At 36.4% G+C, this 24,241-nt stretch overlaps 6 protein-coding genes across 6 annotated transcripts; 3 read left to right on the forward strand and 3 right to left on the reverse strand.

The window, feature by feature from the left end:
* Nucleotides 1-1,240: 1,240 nt before the first annotated feature.
* Nucleotides 1,241-6,131, reverse strand: LOC114515633 (peptidyl-prolyl cis-trans isomerase B-like). The gene is made up of 5 exons (XM_028534925.1): nucleotides 5,482-6,131; nucleotides 4,294-4,354; nucleotides 4,070-4,102; nucleotides 2,827-3,011; nucleotides 1,241-1,980 (listed from the first exon to the last, which is right to left on the reverse strand). The coding sequence occupies exons 1-5, from the start codon at nucleotides 5,701-5,703 to the stop codon at nucleotides 1,852-1,854; spliced, it is 630 nt and encodes a 209-aa protein (XP_028390726.1). The 5' UTR covers nucleotides 5,704-6,131; the 3' UTR covers nucleotides 1,241-1,851.
* Nucleotides 6,132-7,055: 924 nt separating this feature from the next.
* LOC114515635 (peptidyl-prolyl cis-trans isomerase B-like) lies at nucleotides 7,056-9,717 on the reverse strand. The gene is made up of 5 exons (XM_028534927.1): nucleotides 9,465-9,717; nucleotides 8,821-8,881; nucleotides 8,191-8,223; nucleotides 7,753-7,937; nucleotides 7,056-7,270 (listed from the first exon to the last, which is right to left on the reverse strand). The coding sequence occupies exons 1-5, from the start codon at nucleotides 9,663-9,665 to the stop codon at nucleotides 7,136-7,138; spliced, it is 615 nt and encodes a 204-aa protein (XP_028390728.1). The 5' UTR covers nucleotides 9,666-9,717; the 3' UTR covers nucleotides 7,056-7,135.
* On the forward strand, nucleotides 9,666-10,996 carry LOC114515636 (exonuclease 1-like). Its single transcript, XM_028534928.1, has 5 exons — nucleotides 9,666-9,780; nucleotides 9,869-10,134; nucleotides 10,224-10,340; nucleotides 10,444-10,567; nucleotides 10,910-10,996. Exons 2-5 carry the CDS (start codon nucleotides 9,977-9,979, stop codon nucleotides 10,940-10,942), a joined length of 432 nt encoding a protein of 143 aa, XP_028390729.1. The 5' UTR covers nucleotides 9,666-9,780; nucleotides 9,869-9,976; the 3' UTR covers nucleotides 10,943-10,996.
* Nucleotides 10,727-12,510, reverse strand: LOC114515634. Its single transcript, XM_028534926.1, has 3 exons — nucleotides 12,447-12,510; nucleotides 12,145-12,316; nucleotides 10,727-11,334 (listed from the first exon to the last, which is right to left on the reverse strand). The coding sequence occupies exons 1-3, from the start codon at nucleotides 12,465-12,467 to the stop codon at nucleotides 10,901-10,903; spliced, it is 627 nt and encodes a 208-aa protein (XP_028390727.1). The 5' UTR covers nucleotides 12,468-12,510; the 3' UTR covers nucleotides 10,727-10,900.
* A 620-nt stretch (nucleotides 12,511-13,130) lies between these two features.
* Nucleotides 13,131-16,813, forward strand: LOC114515632 (peptidyl-prolyl cis-trans isomerase B-like). The gene is made up of 6 exons (XM_028534924.1): nucleotides 13,131-13,353; nucleotides 14,612-14,725; nucleotides 14,981-15,041; nucleotides 15,193-15,225; nucleotides 15,816-16,000; nucleotides 16,362-16,813. Exons 1-6 carry the CDS (start codon nucleotides 13,237-13,239, stop codon nucleotides 16,491-16,493), a joined length of 642 nt encoding a protein of 213 aa, XP_028390725.1. The 5' UTR covers nucleotides 13,131-13,236; the 3' UTR covers nucleotides 16,494-16,813.
* Nucleotides 16,814-17,494: 681 nt separating this feature from the next.
* On the forward strand, nucleotides 17,495-23,274 carry LOC114515574. Its single transcript, XM_028534856.1, has 4 exons — nucleotides 17,495-17,861; nucleotides 19,808-19,930; nucleotides 20,678-20,907; nucleotides 21,908-23,274. The coding sequence occupies exons 1-4, from the start codon at nucleotides 17,603-17,605 to the stop codon at nucleotides 22,364-22,366; spliced, it is 1,071 nt and encodes a 356-aa protein (XP_028390657.1). The 5' UTR covers nucleotides 17,495-17,602; the 3' UTR covers nucleotides 22,367-23,274.
* The last annotated feature ends 967 nt before the right edge of the window (nucleotides 23,275-24,241 follow it).

The following is a 24,241-nucleotide window of genomic DNA, read 5'->3' on the forward strand; positions in this document are numbered from 1 at the left end:
ATAAGGACCATACCGTTAGCAAGAATCTCTATCCTTATTGAATGTTGTAACTTGAAAATTCTTTGCAGTTGTCTGAAGCTTTACTGTTTGTCTGATTCAAAGGGAAAAAATTAGCAAAAAAATTTTTATATGTCTCCTAATGCTCTCCATCCTAAATGTTTGCATCCAAACCAATCCAATAAACATTTCTATTTCAATACAGAAGAGATATTTTTAATATATTTTGTGGGCAATTTTCCGCAATATAGCGGGAATAGCGCTATAAGCTTATAATTATTTTTATTACGTCTCTCTACTGCTTACCATAACTTTCAAGCGTGGTAATTTTAGAAGTGTGGTAATTTATTCTAACCTACCCTGGTTCCGTAGTACAAATTTTTATCCTTCGAAACTAACCTTGTAAACTAAGGCCAGATTATTTCATCCAGAAGTCTTCGGCAATATCAACTTTTACTGAAGCTTTTTCCCCGCATCTCCGATATAATTTATATTTCCTTTTAAACTCAAAATATGATTGTACGCCGAATCAATTTCCGTGTCGTTCAAAGGACAGTTTTTTAGACAATAAATTATTAAGTTTTTCTTGTACAATTAACACATTTATCATCTTTATTTATTATATGCATGCGAAAGAAAATTTGCATAAGCATACAATTAAATAAAATTGCTATCATGTTCCTAAGCAAATGGATCCAGTTGCAAGATGTATATATGAACATATGTGAGTGAGTGCGTATAGAACTAGCAATAGCCCTGCAACGTCGCAACGAATATAGATGCTATTGCTAAAGTCTGGTTTAAATCATATCAAGTTGTAACTTTAAATTTTCAGTTTGCAATTTTATCAAAGCTGTTTGACTGCCATTTTGACTGTCGTTCTGACGCGGGGCAAAAGATGAACCATAAAATTAAGCGCAGAAAAATTGATCCTACTTTACACCTTTTTTACCCCTTATTTCTTTCTGGAGAAATCGAAGCTGGCAATCCAAAATTTCCACGCGATTCGTACGTGGCCGACATTGGTGGCACGGTTCGCTTTAAATGCGCCTCTACCGACTGGCGCGATGATTAATGGCTGGTATATACACACATGGGCAAATTTTGCAACTTTCGACAAACGGGCGGATCCGATATCTCGTCGGAAAATCGTTTTTGTTTCTGGTTATTGGGCATGCGCAGAAAAATGACACTAATATTTACGAATGTGTTGCGTCAGAGAAATTTGGTGCAGTCAAAGGAAAACTCAAGTACTTCCACCCTAAAAATGGCGTTTATTGATATAGTATTTTCTGCTGAAAAGCCTGTCAGGGAATCCATAAATTTATTTGTGGAAAATTTCAAAACCACCATTTCAAAAATATAGACATTAAACCGGTCAAACAATGCATAGCAAAGCATTTGTAAACAAGACCTATATATCACTTCCTTTTTTACTCTTTTATCAGTGTTGAAGTATTTATAGCTCTTGTCCTAATTGCAGTATGATCAACTGGAGAAAAATTCGGCAAAGTGGCGATCTTTGCAGAGCCACTGACCGTTCGGTGCAAATTAACAGTTCCGAGACCCGATTTTCATGGTCGTTTTTCGTTGCAGGATGCTTTTCGATTTGTTGTTTATGTTATTAGGATGAGTTCCAAACGAACTAGTTTAAATGTCTATCTTGAAATTATAAGTAATAAGTGCGATTTCTAAATATTGAAGCTTATAGCTATTGATGCAAAAATCATCTAATGAGACTTCAAGGTTTGTTAAAAAATTCAAACTGTTCAAGTGTAACTGACATGATTTTTGAAAGCGGACTAAACATTTTTCTGCCTAATTCACTCTACAATATACGGTGACTGTTTGCTTTTAAGCATTTGTCATCGGAACTTCAAATGGCCTGTCCAGTGCAAGAATTCCGGAATTTACGATTTTCACTGTGGATTTTGGCCGGCTTTGATTGTCTGTTGGTATTTCCTCGATTTTCCTCACAATTTCCTAAAAAAAACAAACGAAAGTCCCATGCATCCATAGCATGTAATGAAAAAACAAATTATTATTGATAAATTATTTTCCCTCACGACTACGTTCTAAATGTTCTTTCGAATACCGTGCATATAATTAATTTCATAGTTCCTAAAAATATCACATGCATTACCCATGCAGGGACGGAGTAATCTTTCGTGGGGCCCAGTGTGACGTTTTATAGTTTATACCAGGATTCGAAAAATTGCCCCATATATTAATTAGACTTTCAGGGCAAAAACTTAAGTAAATAAATTTGAACAGTAATCCAAATGTAGCCCGTTTCACACACGAATTTATTCGCGCGACGGAAAGCGATATCTGAAATCCGGTGATTTGATTGGTTTGCGAAAAAATTCGCCGCAAATAAGTAGAATCACTTCCTATTTTAAATTTTTATCTGTTCGCGCGAATAAATTCGCCTAATGGAAAGATTCAAAGTTATCAAATACTTTTGTGTGGTGGCGGCTTTTTATAAGGTCACGCGCCCAAAGAGTTACAATTATTGAGACAAGTGCGGAATTAACCCCCAAAGCAAAATGACGTTGCTCATGGGCAGATGCGCATGGGCGAAATAGAGGGATTGCAAAATGGCGGTGTTCATGTGCAGATGCGCATGTCTCTTCTTTCATGGAGGGGATCTGGCCCGCCTAAATACACAATCTTCAAACTTCAACCGCTATGTTCTCATACGAATCAGTCGAAATATAAAATCTCTTTTTTACGCACATTATAGACTCCATAATAATTAGCTATTGCTATATTACCACACTTTGTTCCAGTGATGGAGAGATCAATACTTAAAAGACCTATGCATACCATTCCTTTAAGAACTTTTCCAAAGCATGTGTGATGACCATCAAGCCAAGCAGTTCTTGCAAGTGTTATATAAAACTGTGAACCGTTTGTGTCTTTACCGGCGTTTGCCATACATAACCAACCACTTCCATAATGTTTAATGATGAAATTTTCGTCTGCGAAATATTTCCCGTAGATACTTTTACCTTTTAGATAAAAAGAGATCATGTCAACATCATATTCTCGTTTTCCTTTGTGTTCCAGAGTAATTAGCCATTTCCCAGTCGGGCAGGGTACTGGGTCTAGTCGCGAACTGCAAAAAATCATTGGACTGTTTTGAGGAAATATAAGTCTGAAGTTTTTCCCACCAAACAGTCCATAGATGCTTTGCGGTTTGCGACTAGACCCAATACCCTGCTTGATTGGGAAATGACTAGCTGATGAAAATGGCTGGTAAATATCGAAAAAAGTAAACTGAAATGTAGGCAAACTGCAATGTTTGGTTTTCAGATCAATACCAATTTTGTATAAATTTAACGAAATTCAAAATGCATGCATGGTTATCAGATATGAAAGCTCGCCTAGAAATTAAAGACAAAGAAGCAATCAAGCTGACACAGGGTAACTGATAAATAAAGATCGGCTTCCATTTTTTTAGTGGCAAAAATACTACATTTCAGGATCTCAGGAGTTAGATTTCTTAGCCGCTTTGACTTATAGTTCGATTTCTTGGAAAGAAACCGCATTTGTTGCACTATTCGCAACGTTCAAGCATTTTGATGCTATGAACTTTCATAGACTTTACAAGCGTAGTAATGAGCAAACATGAGCAAATACTGAATACCTAATGGCCGCTTGCATAATAGACCAATTGTGATCTAGCTAGGTAACTAGAAAGGAAAGAGTCACCATAGCTGAAAATAGCATGCTGGAATTAGTATAATTACCAAGTTTTGCTGCAAAATGTCAAGTATTGCGGAAATTATATAGCTATATATATGCGAAGTAGGCAATTTTTGTCATACTTTGGTATTACTGGTGGAACCATGTAACTAATTTAATTACATGCACACTTCCGGTCATAATACAAAAGTATACAAAATTCGTTTGGCTATATCTTCGGTACTGTTTACAATATACCGCAGCCAAACCTGCCCGTTTTACAAATTTATATCTGTTCTTTTCGGAAATTCCTTTTTTTTCCCGCCTGGATCAAAAGTTGGTCTATTGTGCAAGTCGTCCATTGATGACATGTCATTATTACCTCCAGTTCCGTCTCCGTTTGTAAAATCTCCACCTATAGGATAAAAAGAGATACAATATGGTAGTAGTCTCTGCTCACGATCACAGCTAAACACAACGCAAGGCAAGTCAGCGGCCATTACAGAATCAACGATTATAGTCCAGGAAAATACGGCATCATCTTGCTTCAAAACGTTTACGGTAATTGCAACATTATTTCGAATTCAGTAAATTAAGATGGCTTACCTTGAATCATGAAATTCCTAACAGATCTGTGAAATATTGATCCTTTATATCCATAGCCAAACTAAAACCATAAAATAATCACTTTACTTTTAATTTAATGATAAATATGTGACACTTGTCCTTATTATACAAATTTTGCCACCCAGAGTATAATCGGAATTCATGGCTGTCAAAGGTATATTCCTAAAAATGCGTAAAAGCAAGGAGTTACGATCGAACCAAAAATTTTCCTTCGATTCTCATTCTTAACCGTGGATTTGTTTAAAATTCTTCACTACCTTATAATTAAATACTGCATGTCATGGTGATAAACGAGAACTAGCTGTAGGTTTAAGGCCGTGTTTTCAATTATGTAGTATAATTATACAATCAGAAATATATGAAACCAGAATGTGCTATAATGTACCCATACGTCATGGCAACAATTAACCGAATTTACCCGAATCCTGGGGGACTATACATTGATCTAGAGCAATATTCTCTCTACTAATCGCCAAATGCAGTTGAACATTGGATTATTAGAAAGGCGTGTGGGGGTTGCATAATAAAGGCGCTGGCACACGACGTAATTCAAGCAACTTGTCTTGCAATACCTTAGCGTACGTGGATAAATTCTTGGCTGGAAGTGACAAGTTGCATGAAGCGTCGCACAAAGTGGAGCTGACGCTAACTTTGTGAAACTCTCGCCGTAAACGGCATTTGGAGGCAAGTTTCATGAAAATTTGCATCGCGTAACTTTCAGCGCCTTGAAGATATATATGGGCTTTATACACGATCCAATTTTGTTGGATCCAGTTCACTTCTGAGGTATGTTTTTTAGTGTATTGACACGAAATTTTCATGGGCAGTAAATCAAAGCCAGTATTCGCCAATAACAGGACATATACTCCATACGTCAGAAGTGAATTGCATTCGACAAAAATTGGCCGTGAATAGGCCATTAGCATCATTTTCCCGTGCTTACAATTAAATGCTAACGATACATTGTAATGATGTCTCGAGGTAAATCTGTTTTTAATGTTCCTTTATATCATCAAATAATGTATAAAAACTATGATATTGTTGCATGTAGTAACAACAATTCTTTGCCGCAAAGATCAACCGGGACCAAGCAAGTGATGGAAATCATGCTTGAACATTGGATACATGCATGTGTTTTTGCCCATTTATGAGTCCTAGACATCCTACCTCGTGGTCACTCAACGAAACGAAATTTGTAACCGTTTTGGGAGCTGTTACCCCGAACAATCCAAAGATAATCCGACCTGCAGGTCTGCCTCCTATTAACAAATCAAAGAAAACCTTTCTTGTTACCAATGTCGCCTGATGACCGCTTTGACTCTCAGCTGGATTGATATGACATAACGAAACGACGATGAAGATGTAGCTTTTTAGGTGGATTTTTGCCATTTTTAGTCATTTCATTGCAGATGTTTTTAATCGGTTATTCAGAGTTTAATTAAAATGAAGAATCAAGAGGTCTGGTACCAGGCTATAAAACAATGCCATTTTGTACTACAGTGACAGGTAGCATTGATAAAAAAATGTGGGGCACCAAGTACTGTATACAAAATATTTCAGTGTCTGTTCAAAACATATAGCGTCATAAGTTTACAACTTGTGTAAATACTTTGAATGGAAGTTGAGCAAATGCTGTCTTACGTCTCGTTTATTATGTCGGGCCTCCTGAAGACCTGCCCAAGAGGGCTTGTAGGGTTCACAAAACAAAGCGCGCCTTGCCCGCGCTGGCATAAAAGAAAATGCCTTAAATCAACAAGGAGGCTGAACGTTCAATACTTCATGTGAAATGGTAAACAATGAGCTTTTTTACCGGAAGTCGATAAATTAAATTTTATGTATTCTGCTTGGGTCGCTGAAAATGTAAACGAATTAATTTTACTGTTTGGCTATTCTCATTGTTCCCTGAATCACTCTGCAGATAATTAAGTAAAACAGAGCCAGTGAACTGAATAGAGCTGAGAACTAGGTGGCATATAGTAATTAAATATGCGGTTATTTGTGACCAACTGCTCAGGCTCGGCAAGTGCCTGAAATATTTCTTGGTAAACGTCTTTTCAAACATTGTCGATTGATTGAAGCTTTACAATATCGTCATTCATACAAGATTTTAAGCATTTACGCAGGAAATTGGGTTACTGTGTCATTACCTTTACCGTATTCGGCGCATGTGAAATACGGCGTATGAAACGGACCTTTATGTCGAAGAGTAAAGTACTTACACTACGCGCACACGGTAACGTTTCGAGCGTTTTCATTTTCGTTTCAAACACCGATTTACAATGGAAATTAAACTTAATTTAACATATTCAGCATATTGTCCTTCGGATCGTGTGGGAAAGGCGCCATGACGATAAAATAAACAAAAACGATTTTCAGAACCCTCCAAAACAACGCTCCATCGTGTGCACATAGCCTAAAAGCTGGTTTATCACTTCCGTTATCATTTTGAATAGGGGTAAAAGCGAGGTAGGCCTGAGGAGAGTGTTCAGTTCCCTCCAAAGGCAATCAACACTTGCAATTTTTGCTCAGTAAAGACGGGGTACGGGGGTAGCACTAACTACTAATAACCGTGTAGTTTACATATAGTAATCTAAAATGAGTAAAACCTAGTGTATATGAGTAGGGTGTTAATCGAACATTTCATATGGAGGGCAATCGATTCATATAAAAGGTACCATGTTTCTGGGTAAAGATAACATAGCTACTACATGCAGTAATTCCCACAAAATCATTAACAAAAAAAAGAATTCAAATATTTACTAACAAAACTCGCTTGTGACGTTACAAACAATTGGTGTATGACGTACAGCGAGAAATGTAACTATTCTTGGACGGCGTCTTTCGCAACTTCGTAAGGCTTCTCGATGGGCAAGTCACCGGAATCAGCAATAACCACTTCTTTTGTTGGTCGGTCGTTTGCTCCAGTCTTACTGTTCTCAATCTTTCTTACGACATCCTGAGAGAAAAAAAACCTCGTTTGGAACGTTGAATAACCAACATAATTTTTTACATATAGGATATTTACACGACGCGATTTTTGTCGTACGTTTTTAGTCGGTCGACTGAATACTTTTAAGCTATTGTAGTCGGCAGACTGCAATTGAATTCAAAGCAGTTTGATATTTGTCGATTAAAATCGGCCGACTAAAACCGTACGACAAAAATCGCGTCGTGTGCGCATGGCTTAAGATATCATGCACGAGGAATTTAATGACCTTTGTGCGCGTGGGATATCAAAACGGGTTAAACCCACTGGGGTAATTTTATTAAAAAATAGGCACTTAATTAAGAATTGCGTAGTTAGGAAGTGGTGAAAAGTTTAGCGAAGTTTTCGCCTAACATCCCTTGTGTATAGATGACGCAATCCTGCTCGAATGACTATTTGGTATTCTTTCAAAAGCAATCTGTTTGCAGGTTACCAAGATTAAAATTTCTTACCATCCCTTGGACCACTTTACCAAACACAACATGACGTCCATCTAACCATGGTGTCTTTACAGTGGTGATAAAGAATTGAGAACCATTCGTATCTTTACCAGCATTGGCCATACTCAACCATCCAGCACCATAGTGAGTCAGTTTAAAGTTTTCATCAGCAAAACGATCTCCATAGATACTCTTACCTTGAAAAAATAGATTTGCAGGAAACTTGGTAATTTATTTTTGGCATTGTAAAAGAGGCATTCAATGATTAGTATACAGTCCATAATATAAACAAATATTAAATTCTTCCAACTGCTGTACGGTGGAGTGAGTGGAGCTGGTGGTATATCGAGTGCTACTGTTTTTAAAATATGAATAACCGATACATTATAGATGCAGTCAAACAAAACCCCTAAATACAAATTGAAAGAAAACTAATATTGTTTTAAATACTTCCTGTTCCATCTTTGTTGGTAAAATCACCACCTGAAAGAAGATATATTCTTAAATAGCTACCAAATTCACATGAAAATTTTCACATGCATGCAAATTATAGAGTAGAGATCTAGTCTACACACTTGTCCTGATAATCATTTTTTCCTTGCACAAATCTGCCTAAATAATGGATTTCAGCATGCAGTTACATTCCCTTCAGAAAAGAGGCTCCAGAGGACATTTTAGCACAAGAATTATTTTGCTGAAATTGACTCAAAGAGTATTTTAAGTTTCATACAACTTTAGTTTTATTTATTTCAATATATATAAGTTGATGGATTTCAAGGCAATGCCAATGGTTAGAGCTGAGCGAGAACAATTTTAAAATTTCAAGAATTTAGATGTTTGAAAGTGGCTTATTTTAAGCAAGAATAAACATACATATTCAGAAATATTCCAGCATGCATTGCATATTTGATGAACATATGTAGTTGAATTTGATGCAGTATTTTTTTACTAATAACAAAGTATTTTAACATAATTGTACATAATTGGGGATCATGTGTGTCATATACATGCACACCCATCCAGTTGTAATGTACAAATATTTCAATGTTTTAAAAAGTTTAATCATTTAGGTATACATACCCTGGATCATGAAATCCTTAATAACTCTGTGGAAAATGCTTCCCTTGTAACCATATCCTTTCTAATATTTTAAAAATAATCATTGAATCAACTTATGGTTAATAGCAAGGTGCATAATATGTAGAACTCTGCTAGCTGCACTTGGGGGTTGCACAGTATTTTACTCCAAAAGTAAAACAGTGCAATAGTACAATAGGGACATTGAAATTTGAAAGACAACGTGGACATTAGGACTAATGTCTTGCTTTAATGAAAAGCAAATAAAAATTAAGTAATTTTCAATCTTTCAACCCATATACAGGGAAACAAAATGAGGCTTATAATAACAAAGTTGACAGGGTTATAAGCATAATTCAACAAGTAGTGTTATGTTGCAAACAAAACTGTTTGAGGTTTCTTTGCCAAAACGTTTATTATTAATGCAGTAGGCTACTTTTGATCTATATATATGCAAGTTGTATATTTTGTTAAAGAGCTTATAAGTACTATAAATGGGGAACAATTTAAACCATATTTACATAAATACTAGAACAGTTTATCCCAGCATATAAATAGTACTAGATTCTTGTTATAATCTTGGTATAATCAGCATTTATATAGATGAATCTATAGAAAGGATGAACGGTGCAAAGCTATCAAAATACCTGATGTGTACAGAGCTGGTGGAAATTATCGACAGTTTTTGGAACAACATCTCCGAATAAACCAACAACGATTCGCCCAGATTTCACTCCTCCTATCGTAATATCGAAGAAGCACTGTTTGGTTACGGTGGCAGGGACTTTATCGGCTAATGCGCTAGCAAAAACCGTGAGAAAAACTAAAACCAATTTTTCAGACACCATCTTCTATTGCAACAAAGAGTACAGAGGACAACAGAGGACTTGAACACATGTCAGGCTTTCCTATATAGAGCATGCGTGGACCAATCAGAAGCGAGGAAGGACCTGCAAGGGACACGTAAGCATAGGTAAGCATTGCCAAGTTTTTGTTACAAATATGAATGATAAGCTTTCCATTGTATGACCTTGCTTTATTTCATGACCAGGTGGTGTGCGACACAGACCGCAAAGCATATCGGGTCAAATAAAAAAAATTCATTAGAACGCATTTGATCGTTGACACGAACACATGACAAGACAAAATAGATACCGGTATGGGTATTTCTGGGCTTTTACCGATTTTAACATCAAAGAAAATTCATCTTCGAGAGTTTTATGGGAAAGTCGCTGCGGTTGATATTCACTGCTGGCTTCACAAATCTATCAGTATTCACTGTGAAGACATTGCGCTTAAAAGAGGAGATTTAACCAGGTAAATAATCCGTTATAAATGTAAATTTATGTAAATTGAGTATGAAATGCCATCCTCGATAAATGTATGTTTTGATTTTCAACTTGCAGATGTATCAACTCCTGTTTATTATTTGTAAATATATTGAATGACCATAATATAACGCCACTACTCGTGTTCGACGGAAGAAAATTTCCTCTGAAAGTTGTAAATACAGAAAGAGAAAGGTAAAAATCACAGTACATTATGTGGAAATACGACTTGTGACTCTGGAGACTAGGTTTTATATACTCTATATTGTATACCCTAATTTATCGAATATATTTTTAGAGTTCGCAACGAAAATCTTCGTATCGGACTAGAGCTATGGAACAGAGGTTTACACAATGAAGCCAGGAAGCATTTTAAGATGGGTGTTTCTGTTGGGCAAGATTTGATATCTGGGCTTATTAATGTAAGTTCAGGAGAGCATTTTTGTTCAGGAGGGCCAGGGGGAATTTCGAAGTTTTCTAGTGCAGAGATTTTTTAAGCGTTTCTTGTATGAATACCTGGCATGAATACCTGTCACCATTGAAGTATACCTGCTATAATTATTTAATACCTGACATTTATACACAGCATTAATACCTGGCATGACAAGAAACTTCTATGAAATGTTGAAATCTCACTCCAATATATTAATTGACTATTAACTGGACCATAGCTGTTTAAATCTGTCATTTATGACACACCCTTGAGCATACTCTAAACATTTACTCATTCATTTGTTATAATCTGTTTCATTTTATTATTTAAGGAGTGTCGAAGGAGAAAGATTACCCATGGCTGAAATTGAAATGTGGAGAAAATCTTTAGGAACAAATGACTGAGGGATGTTTTCATCTATTAGGAATTGGTTATATAAACATGTTGTGAGCTGTGCTCTTTGGACTTTTGTGAGGTCAGAAAACATTTCACAAATCAACTTCATTGCTTGTCCTCTTGAGTTCACATTTGAATGCTTTTCGGTGAAGGGACTATGTTTAAATACTGGTGAAAAGTTTGCTGATGAGTGATAATACTGTGAGGCAGAAATCGGAGTGGATGTATTCGTGTCTTCTGTAGGTATTCTGAGTGGGACATCATTGTCAAAGTATTGGATGTTGAAATGTTCCTCTGCTTCATCAATAGTTTTGAATTTCTGCTTGAAGAATTTAAAAATCTTGGATCGACAAGCGGTTTCTAAAAAAAAAGTTTTATAAACTTTTATTTTAGTTGAACTACACTGTACTTCCAATTAACATTATAATATAACGTTTATAGTACGCGCGTGCTGATTGGTCGAGAAGCGTGTTTCTATAACTGTATAGAAACACGGGAATTTTCCCGCCGAACTTGACAAGCAAAGCGATGTAATGAGAATTTGTAATTGAATCGAATTTTAAAATTTGTACAAAATCTTTTTATCGAGTTATATTATAAAAGAAATAGAAAACGTTTTTCCTGTGTTTCTATACAGTTATAGAAACACTTGTGGGAGTTTGGGAGAACTCGAAATAACGTGGAAAAACTCGCCCTACGGGCTCGTTTTCCCACTGATTATTTCTCGTTCTCCCAAACTCCCACGCGTGTTTCTATAACTGTATAGAAACACGGAAAATGTTTTCTATTTCTTAAGTAAGGGGCTTATTCAAACAATGAGCAGCACATGGCAAGGTTGTATAAATACACCAAACCTTTTCAAACACATGCTAATTACTATTACCAACACCAGCTACTTTCAACACTATCCACTGTTAAGAAGACAATTGATCATCCAGACTATTTGAGATTGTCATGAGAAAAACATTTTAGAATGGAATTAAATTATATTTAATACTAGAAAATACAGTAAAAATGTCAATCAAAATGTTATCATGTTCACGAATGAGAGCATCCAGGTGTCCGAATTTAGACCTGTTTTCAGGCATAGTTTTGCATTATTTCCACATTGCCTTCAAATTTGATTCATGAATAATAATGTATATAACGACTTATAGGAACACATTCTACCTGATCTTGATGGTAAACCAGTTGATTCTGCAATAGCAGCAGCAAATTTTCCCCAAAATACCATATCTTTATGTGTTGGCCAAACAGACTTAGAGGAATCATGGTATAGTGCCACGAACTGAACAAAAGCTGAGAGTTCTTTGTCAGACCATGGTGCTGATGTAGCTGTTATCTAATTAATAAAGACAGGTTGTCAAATTGATGAAGCTCTAATATACCAGTTGCAAACAAAAAAACTAACGAAATACTTCATTGTAGACTCTATGAACAACGTATCAAAGTATTTGAAAAATATAAGATACCTCTGATTTATAGACTGGCATATCTTTTCCTGGGCTAAACAGCAGACTTCGCTTGCTTTTAAACGTAAAAACCATCATGAGAAGTTCTTGTTTCCTTTTGTGCGGGTTTTCCCGGCGTATTTCCTGGCGAATATGGAACTTTTCGTTTACGCATTGCCATCACCTGAAATATTAATAATTACAAAATGGCGTGTCAAAGTACTGCGAAGGGCTTAAAACTAGGGTGAAAAGAAACGCGAATATACACTAAACGCGACGAGGTACCCCCTGGTACTCCGTAATATTTTGATTTATTATGTCTTTCTCTGTTGAATTATTCATATATAAAGCTTTAACCATTAGGAATAAGTGAAAAATTTTTAAAGTTTGAAGAGCTTACGAAAGCGAGCTCACAAGACATAAACAAACGCACGTTTGCATAAATCATGAATAAAACATTTATACAAATGAACTTACCGGCGGTATATATGGATAATTGCATGAAAATGTCACATCCTTCCGTTCCCAAAGAGAGATTTCTAATTTAACAATGTTTTGTACTGTAAAAAGACTCTTTTTTGTGCGATACTTTTTCCCTAGTGGCAAGCTCAAGATTTTGTCTTCTGCAGAAGCTAACGCTGATTGGCGCAATTCGACCACGTGGTCTGTGTCGCACACCACCTGTTTCATGACTGCAAGCCTGCAATCTTTGGCCAAGTCCAGCCTGTTCCAGGAGGGGATTCTGTAATTTCTTATTGCTATCAGGGGGGTTGTCGTATTAAACAGAATAAGAAATTGGTAGTAGTTTTATATGAATTCAAAAATGAAGGTTATTATTGTATTGTCCGCCGCTATTACATGTATTATATTTCTCCTGTCTCGTGCTAAAACTGCTTCAGCAGCCAAAGGTCCGAAAGTAACAGACAAGGTAGGATTTTGAGAGTTTTAAAAAATGCTATAAAGCTAGGTCATGGCTCCTGAAGGCAACTAGCCCAGGGTCTCGAAAATGGAGATCCAACTCTTATAATTGATATATTTTACAATTAATGTAGGTATTTAACTAAAATCTTGTCCGATCAGCACTCTAGCCTGGGTAATATGAGCATTTTTCCCTAAAGAGATCGAGAGTTATACAGATTTTAATAGCTGCAAGCATTAATTCAAATTACCAGATCCAGTATTTTTATTAATGTTATTCTGTATGAACAGGAGGCTAATGGTACCCAGCGGTAACTGCCTTGTAGCTACCAAGGTCATAATACTATTTATTATATGGCAAGCGCTTGTTTTGGTTAATTCTGCAATTTGATTGGCTGCTGACAGGTCCGGATTTCCCCGTATTGCCCACGGGCAATACGCAATTCTTATTGCCCTGTGAAAACAAGAATTAATCATTACAATGTCTGAATGAAATATGGCACATAATAAAAAACTTACTAACTTCGACTGTTCGGTCTGTACGGTAAAATATCAAACCTCGGTCTTGGTGTATTGACCTCGCTATCGCTCGGTCAATACGGCACGACCTCGGTTTGATATTTTACCGTACAGACCTCACTCTCAGTCAGTAAGTTCTTAATATATTTTCTTCTCCAGGACAATAATATTGTTCATTTGGCATGATATGGTTTTGAAACATAAAAACATAGATCTAGATTGGGGGGGGGGTTGGTATACGTCAAACACTAATACCTTCCACCATGGTTTAACCGAATAATAATTTTTTTAAAATTTAAAATCTCTAGAATATAAAACAACCATTTTATAGTTGTATATATATCAACCTAATTTTCCAATAAGTTTGAATCAATGTAATGCTGGGGCTGTTTACTAAGCCCAAGTTAAACAAAGCATAAAATAACTGAGGTATTGAAGTGATCTGTAAGCAGCATGATCCTGTTGGTCATGTTGTTATCCTAACAATAGCATGTGCTTGTTTTGTTTCAAAAGGACTTAAAATAATACTTCAAAATAATCTCCCTATTTGTTAATTAATTAAATCTTGGGTAACTGTGCTCATTTGAATTAAGCCCCATTTCATTTGCACTCTGAACAATGTACATGTTTCCTAAATGAAGCTTCTGGTATATGCACTGCTGGCCCTTTGACACAATTGAAATAATTTAGTGATGTCACTCAACTGTTATGAATATAAGTTGAGGAGAAATTTTCCTTTCATGTTGCAGGTGTTTTTTGATATCACTATTGGTGGTGAAAAAGCAGGTCGAATTGTGATTGGTTTGTTTGGTGGCACTGTTCCAAAGACTGTCAAAAACTTTGTAGGCTTAGCAACACATGAGGTTTGCAAATGTATTTCATGTATATATTACTTATTATTGAATATCTTAGTAGATTCATAAGGTATCTGAAAAAAATAGTTCAGACGTTTAAGCACTAAGACCTGTTTGTCCTGTATGTATCATTTCCAATTTAATCACATGTGCAAATTCTTCTAAATCTAATCACATATTGTGCAAATTATTTAAATGTGGATAGAATTTCTTTCAAGATGGCTGTGCAATAACTTTTTTCTTCTTTTTTAATTAAATATGCAGAAAGGATTTGGATACAAAGGCAGTAAATTTCATCGAGTGATAAAGGACTTCATGATACAAGGTACAGTAATGTCTAATGTGTATCAAGTTGCATAGCAATAGCTGTAGTTGCCAAATAATGTGTATCGAGTTGCATAGCAATAGTTGCCAAATATGGATGAGAGCTGTACATTAGAACTTGGAGAATCAATGTGTTTTTTTCTCTCAATTAGGAGGCGATTTTACCAAAGGTGATGGCACCGGAGGTAGGCGAAAAACAAAATCCACATAATATCTAGTGTAGAAAATGAAAATGTAGAGCTGAGCTAATTTTAACGTTTTCTGGAAGTTAATTGTATTAAAGAAATGACAACATTTTCATAATCGTTCTTGCCTTGTCAATGGTGAGTTTAAGATGCGCCAAATCCACGACGCGGAGGTGACATGAAAACAGCCGCTTGTGTTAGGAACGCAGTTTTATTTTGTTTTACATACAGTACGAAAAAGAGTCGATATATACGCCACTGGTACCGTGAAATAGCTATTAATTTTCCCGGGATTAAGATAACGACAATTTAACAGACCCAATGTTTTAAACGTCTTTGGCCGACCACGTTTAAAATGGTACTCACCCAAATTGACCCATCTATTAACAGCTAGTTGTTGTATTTGATAAGCGTCGCCATAGCCCACACGTCCCCGATTTGGTCATGCTAATTTGTGAAAATTACGTAGCTATGTATATCATAGCGAGCGGTCAAAATCTGATTCTGACCGAGCGAAAATGAAATTTATCTGTCTCTTTGATTATATATTACGCCCTGACTCACGTATCCACCTAATTTTTGTATTACAGGTAAAAGTATCTACGGAGAGAAGTTTCCCGATGAGAATTTTAAAATCAGTCACTATGGTGCTGGATGGTTGAGTATGGCCAATGCTGGTAAAGATACGAATGGCTCCCAATTTTTCATCACCACTGTCAAGACGCCATGGTTAAATGGGAAACATGTTGTGTTTGGAAAAGTATTGGAAGGAATGGTACGTAAAGATAAGGAACCGGTTAGAAAGCTGGATAGCCGATAGCGCTATCCATCGGATTGTTGTCATTCCCTCTAAAATTACCTGTTTGTTCGGTATAACTTAGAGCAACCTTGGTTTTCCTAAATTGAGGATTCTCTTTAACCGTTGTTAGCTCCTATGCGTGTATCTGCGCTTGTCTCAGTAGAGCAGGCTTACTTCACAAAGCGCGAAGAAATTACAGTTTTGCATTTCACCTGATGATCTCACTTTTTCATAAGACACCCGCTGACAGTATGAGCCTTCACGAGTGGGAGAAATTTCGCTAACGTGATCAGATCTCTACTAATAATATTAATAAGATTAATATCGTTTTTCATAGGATGTTGTAAGAAAGGTAGAAAATGTGGATGCTGATCAGAGTAAACCGAAGAAGGACTGTGTTATCGAAGATAGCGGTGTTATCCCAGTTGAAGAACCTTTTAACGTCGAGAAAGAAGCAGCCAAGGAATGAATGACACAACGCTATACTGTCATACTGACAATTTATAATTACATGCGTACAAACGATACAGAATATTATGTGGTTTGCAGTGGACAATTGTCGTTACAAACTACAGCTTTCTCTTCTAGCGAATAAAACAAATATTAATTTTCAGAACGAGACCAGGTTGTGAGTAACCAAATGCTTTGTATGCTTTTATATTGCGGGCGCTAATTGTGACCCCATTGCGGCGAAAAATATATAGAAAAAATGCGAACTGGAAAATTACTTGATGATTTATTTGCAAACTTTCATCTTTTATTATGGTGTTAATAAAATCGTTAGTTTTAGTTCTTGTTTATGTTTTGAATAGCCAGATGAGAAAACTTTAGCCCAGAGCCCTACGGCGTTTTCCTTTATACGGTAAACACGGCCAGAGCTTCTCTCAACTCTCGCAACATATCAAGTATTTAAGAAACATCTGCCTAGCACGAAGAAAGTACTTTCAGCGGTATATTCTTAACGAAATAGTCCGTTTCAATTCAATTCAAAATAATTTTATGACCATTTTGGCCGCTTAAAAGAAAGAAAGCGCCCCTAGTTACGACTTCAGATGATTTTGGTTTCTCAGAATTTTCCGCCAGGTGATTGTTCTTTTCTTTGAAGATCTGGCTGCAAAGGCGAAAAATGCAAATTCTAACTTACGGTGAAAAAGAAAATGATAATTCAGAAGAAAACGAAGAAATTATGATTCACTTTTGTCGAGGATCTGGTTTCTAATTGGTTGATTTTGATACTCGGATGACAGATCAGCTGTCCAGAGCGTATGACCAGAGCAGTTATATGTTTGGCGACTGTACGCGGAGCGGTTAATTTCACCTTCGCTGGTTTTCATCTGAAATTACTATTTCTACAAAGCATAAACGCCCTAAATCTATTTTATGGATAACATGAAGTAATGAGGAACATGAACACAGATCTATTACGATTGCAGTCTCAAGCCTCATGATGCTCATGTCCAGGGTCTCCGTTGGTTTTCTTACTATACTTCTTACTATTTGTTTATAGTTTGTTAGTTTTTATTGGTAATTTGTAACATTTTCGTTATATTTTCTACAATTCGACCTGCAAATCGAAACATGAGTCGTTCCGTTGCGAGATGGATTGCACATCACGACCGACAACAAGTGGATTTAGCATTCGTTGTGGATTGTACAGGATCTATGGGCTCCTACATCGCTCAGGTTCAGAGACACATTACATTCATTGCCGAGAGGGTCTCGCGTACAGCGTTCAATGTTCGTCTTGCCTTAGTGGAATATCGCGATCATCCACCACAAGACACCTCTTTTGTCGTTAGGTCTCATGATTTCACGGACGATGTCAACGAAATCAAAGGTTAGTGCTGTAACATTATTTTCAAAGTTTGTTTTCAAATGAAAGGCGGCCTGCCAGCGGCCCAGCCAAGGAACCTCACGCTTATCCTGCTTGCCGGAAATTCATAATTTTTGTAATTTATATATATTTGCATCAACATGCATACTGAGGCTTCCAAAGTAGAACTTTTATTTATCCAGAACAGCTAGGTTTTCTATTTCTGGAATGAATATTTAAACATGCAGTCATCAAGATTTTATTTGAAGATTATAACATTAACCTTGAATTAGAATGATATTGATATGCAGGACAAGCTTTTAAAAGCAACCCCCTTTCATTTGTAATATGTCTGTTGTTACTGCAGAATGTTTATGTGTTATGGAGATTGATGGGACTTGCTGTGATTATAAAGCAGTACTGATTTATCTTGTAGATTCAAGCCACACCATATATTTGAGCCACACCTGCTTGCAAACCAACCATATCCAATTTTTTGCGGTACTGCTAAGTAATGTCAAAAATTTTAATGCCCAGCCCATTATTAAAACAATTTACAAAAATTACTGTTGCAATGGAAAATATTTTTATAGAATTTTATAAACATCAACATTTCACTCTTATGTAGCTAGTTAAATGTAATCTTAAGAACTGGCTGTTGGAGACAAAACATTGTGTTTATAAATTGCAAATAATTATCTGCAAAAACATTTTTAAAGGCTTTTATTCATACTTATTCTGAGATTCTGATTTGTTAGCATGGTACATCATTAGACAACTGGTTAATGTTATTGATAAAACAGCATAAAAATGTACACAATATTTTTACTATTCAATTTCATTTGAAAATTCAAAAATGCAAAATAAACCATAACAAAATAAACCATAACATAACCTGTTACATTCTTGTAACTAATTTTCCCAATGAAGAAAAGAGGACATTCTCAATGGCAATTACTGTTCAATCGATATAATTTTTCATTTTTAATTAAAAAAATTCATAGTTTAACACCACTTATTTATCTATTAACATGCTGTGATAAAATGCATAAGTGACCTTGCCACATAACATTGCCAAGGTACAATGTAGGTACCTTGCAAAGAACTTCATGAGGCAATCTAATATTCATAATGTTTAAACCAGAAATAGTCAGAGTTTGATTTTTGATAGTGCAATGGGATTCATATAGAATAAAATAGATAATGGACTGTAAAATATTCCAGAATTCAAGGTTTTAAATAATGCTTATATTTAATGAACTGAATAACATATTTTTGGTTCATATTGTTTGTAAGTGTAAAACCTAGCTCAGGGGAACATGCATTTTAGTGACATAGATAAAAAAAAAATAGAGAAGGCAATTAGCCTTCCTCATGATAACATTTTTGGGGTACTCTCAATTTTTCCTCAAATAGGCTTAAAAAACTATAACAACATGAAAGGCATTCTTTTTAGAATCAACAGACCATTAACAGGTCTTATGCTTACGGTTTTGAAAAAAAGCACCTCAAAAATGGGGGTATATTCGTCATTGTGAACCCTTGATGAACCCTTGTTCAAGAATTTCTCGTCATGCCACATGTGATTGAGTTTATTCAATGACAGGAGAGTAGGGTTTCTCATGTCGGAGCAACATAATCAGATGCATGCATCTACTTGTTAATTTGCATGCATTAGGAAATGAACTCCAGTAATTGTCAAAGAAATTTTCTTTAAAACAGACTCATTGGCGGATCTAAAGGTGTGCAGAATAAATTACACAGCTTAATTTAAATTCAAAACACCTTAATAACAACGCTATTTTTTACCCATTTGAAAAGAACATTTTTGCATTAAAATCTGCCAATGCGATTCCAATTTTAAGCTGTAGTAATTTATTCTGCACACCCCTAGGACCCTAGATCCACCACTTCTTTAGGAGTGTGTCAAATTTTGAATCTGTTTTTGCTCACTGTTTTCGTTTCCTCAGTCTGGGTCTCTGAAATGTCTGCCGCTGGTGGTGGTGATACACCTGAAGCAGTGGCTGATGGTCTACATGCTGGACTCCGTCTAAGCTACAGACAAAGAGCTACAAAAATATGTGTCTGGATTGGTAAGTTGACTTTCAATTATTCAATAGACAAACAAATGTGACATAAATGAATAAATAAGTAAATGAGGATTAAGGGTGGTCCAAAACGGAACCAGCAGAATAGATCAGATAACAAAAATGAAGAGTAAACTCTCTCCATTGAAAAAGCGCTAAAATATGATGCACCAAAACGATATCTGAAAGGCCGAGTTGCACTGCAGGATTCTTTCCTTCTTTTCTTGTATTTCTGAAATTTTCTATTAAAGTTCCAGTATAACCAGGGAGCAGCGTAGCAGCGTCTTCAAACAACTTAGCATCAAATGTGGTATAACAACTGCCTAAAATACACAAAACACTTCTCGACGTTTCGACCCGAGGGCCTTCGTCAGGAGAGTTAGTATGAGACTATAAAGGCTATACGAATTTAGTATACACCCGACTGTTGTCTATTAGAAATCCTACATTCTGATTGGCTGACTCAGCCATTGTCTATTCGTGATGGTCAACGTTTGGGAAAAATTCGCTCGCGCGACCGTATAAAATCGAATTAATTAAATTAGGTAAAATGGCGGCAAATTTTCTTTTTCTTTTGAAATTTCCGCGCCAGAGGCCTGGATCATACCTACAAGAAAGGCTTCGTGATCCGCCATCTTGGCTTCGCTCATTAATGAAGGAAAGTCAGAGAGTGAGCGTTCGGCGTTCCAGTTTTATTTGTGTTCACTGGCATAGTGATATTTTGTAACATCAGGGTTTTTGTTTCTTTCCTAGGGGACGCCCAACCTCACGGTCTTAATCGGACTGGTGACGAGATCCCCGATGGCTGTCCGGACAACCACGATCCGGTTGCAATATGTCATCAGATGGCCGCGAGGGGTATTATCTTGTATTGTGTTGGCTGTGAACCAGCGCTGCGTCCATTTAGAGATTTTTTCATGGGTCTTAGCCTTATAACCGGCGGACAGTACATTCGTCTACATAGAGCGAATCTACTCTCACAGGTCAGTTTACTAAATTTAGATTGCAAAATATATATACTAACCTAGCGCAGAGTCTTTACCACGAAATATCGGCCCGAGATCTTCTTGTCCCGCGCAAGGTTTGCGCGAAAAGACCGATGTGAAATTTTTCTATAAAGACTGAGCAAGCGAGTTAATAAAATCTATATATTAGATGGCATATAAGGCATTTGTTTTTTCACCTAGAACTATTTAGAGATATATCTTTGATCGCAATATGAGTTAAAAATCAGTTATTCAACATGTATTTCTCCCCCTTCTTTTTCATATCCTTGTTTTTCGCTCAAAGGCCCACACATGCAGACAGGACGCGATTTTTGCCACGATGTATGCAATTCAAATGTATTTATTATTATTATTATTATTATTATTAAAACTTTTCATGAGGGTGACACTTGACAGTATTTTATTAATACTGTCAAGTGTCATCTCATGAAGTAAAGTTTTAAAAACAATAATAATAATAATAATAATTTCCGAAGTGTAAACTTTTTCTTGATACACCCTGTATACTTTATACACCCTGTATACTTTATATACTACTTTTATACTATTATGTATATACTTTTAAAAATACTATATATTGTATACTAGTTTTAGCACGCCCTTTCAGCAGTGTTCATTTCAGTAATTGCATTTTCATGCATTGATAAAAGAAGTTGTCTTTAGTGAAAAATGCATATAATTTTATTACAATTGTACGTATTTTACGTACATATATAACACGGAAACCGGGGATCGTACTCAGCCTTCCAGCAATTGGTTACAGGGAATAAAAACGTGTTACTGAAAAGGGCAGAGATGATTGCCGTTGGTACGCGGATCATCTTTTATACCTCCTAAAATTACACGGACATGTTCTTTCGATATGTTCTTTCGACTTTCGTGTTTCGCACATGATAAAGATCCGTTGCACCGTTACATTGGAGCGCGTCAGTATTATAATGCTTTAATTGACTATGCCGTGACTTCTTCCATTTAGGTAATCGTCCTTTTGACTGAAGAGGAAGTGGAGAATGAAAATTTGTTGGGGCATGTACGAGATCACATTAGTTTGGCGTTCCGACGCAACCCCAGCATAACCGTTGATCAACTAGCCGAACATATTCACGGAGTTTTTCGCTTAAACAACAACCGCACGCGACGTATTAGATATAATAATAGGGAAATAGAGGGATTTACCGACCAGGCACGGGCAATATCACATATGCCCACACTGGCAGATGCATCTGCCTCAATACGAGAGCAACTGGAAGCTCGTCAGCGACAAGCAGTGGCTGATGAAGACGACGATGTTGGAGTGATCACTTCCGCTGATATCACTGCTTTAGACGAGGTATCACCACGTACTTGTGAGAGATTGGTTATACGATCGATGGCTCAGCATAGACAGGAGACTGGAGAAAATGATGGCAATGATGGAGATCAAATGCAGCAATGAAACTCTATATAACATCACTGTAACCAGGGCCTTTCTGAGGGGGATTTTTTCTTAGGAATTCCAAGGTGTATATATGATTCATTATATACGAAATCCTGTTGAGTGTGCTCGTGGGACAAATTTCTCTTAAAGGCCCTGGCTGAGTGACGTAGCCAGCCCGACAATTTTATCCTGCTATGCTAATATCTTTTATTGCATGGTGTTGACTGAGAAAAAAATGCATTTCTATAGAAATGAATAATAATGATGATAATAACATAAAATATTCACCGCAGGACTAAACTGTCAGGCTGGCTACGCCATAGACCTGAGGGAATGTCCATACTAACACAAGGTATACTAATCGAAAGGAGAGGGTGTGCAGCTTTCCCCTAAAATACAAAGCTGGTCAGTTTTATTTTTAAAATACAACGTTGGCTGATGATTTTTAACCTATATCTTGGAATATCTTTCAAGTCTGGGAATACAGAGAAAATTTCTTTTTATCAAAACTAACTTGCTTTTATTTCGTGAAGAATAGGGTCATTTATAGTTAAAACATCCACACGACGTTTAACTAAAATGTACTAGTGTCTAGTGTCTACGGCTTGAAAAACTAGAAATTCGAGGCCACGTTTTCACTCTTCCAATTAATTACAACCATGGGGCGATTGTAAAAAACTCGTAACTACATTTTAAGTACTTAAATGGTAGTTAACTAAAACATATATTATTCTGATTGGCCAATTCTGTTACTAACTATACTTAAAAGTTGACTACCGTTTAATACAATCGGCCCCAAGTTCTTTCTCCCTAAGGGCTGTTTACATGAGCCCAGTTAGACGAGATTTAACGTAAAATGACTTTGAGGTATTGAAATGAGTAAATAGGGACCTTAAGCATGTAGGACGCCAACACGACGACGACGTGGCTGGAATACTCCTTTAAATAAATGTTATGATAAAGCGTTGTTGTATATTATCAACTGTACCAATTTAATGAGATATAAGACGTTGAAAACATTGTGTTTACGTTTAGGGACAATTCTATATAGAGCCCAATTCTATATAGAGCCCAATTCGAGCCCAATGCAGACGTTCTACATAGGACGTAATAAACGACGTTTTGCCGTTGTAAACAGAACGTAGATCACGTGTAAAACTCCCATAGGTATTTAATAATTAATTTCTTTTCAATGAAGCATTGTATTGATAGCTGCCGTCGTCGTGTTCCCGTCCCTAACAGCATGATCACAGTGGTGGTCGTATAGACTATATTTATCCCAGGAAGTAGTATCCCATACTACTTTTACTTAACAGTGCGTGTTTGGTTTCATATAAGGACTTCTTTTATCCTCAAAATCATCCTACGTTTCGTTTAATCTCGGATAAAAGCGGGTTCATATTATGAAGCGAGCAATCGTTCTCACTATAGTAACACGCACGCATGTCATCTAAACATACGAGCATTTGGAGGTCAAATTTGGCTCCAAACCATGCAGCATGCTCGGTTTCTCAATCATAAATTAAGGCGGATTTCCACTTACAGCGAAATCGTTCGCTAGCGAAATATTTACATATTTTCTTTTGAATTTTAACAGCATAAGTAAATTAGTTCGACTTGACTGTTCTCAATTGAAAAGAAAATATGCAAATTTTTCGCTTGCGAACGATTTCGCTGTAAGTGGAAATCCGCCTTTACGTGCATTCTCGGAAATGTCCAGTGAAGGATGATAGCCATCACGCCTTCAAAATGAATTAATAAACCTGGATTGCGGTTTTCAAGTGTCTAAAAATCAAATAAATGCACTCGTAGACATCTTCATACTCCAGATACAAACATTTGAAGAGCTGCCATCTTTGTACTCGCATTCTGTGGCTTCACTTGAGGCGTGAC

This window comes from Dendronephthya gigantea, unplaced genomic scaffold (genome assembly GCF_004324835.1).
Source record: "Dendronephthya gigantea isolate DGI-Jeju-01 unplaced genomic scaffold, DenGig_1.0 000004F, whole genome shotgun sequence".
NCBI lineage: Eukaryota > Metazoa > Cnidaria > Anthozoa > Malacalcyonacea > Nephtheidae > Dendronephthya > Dendronephthya gigantea.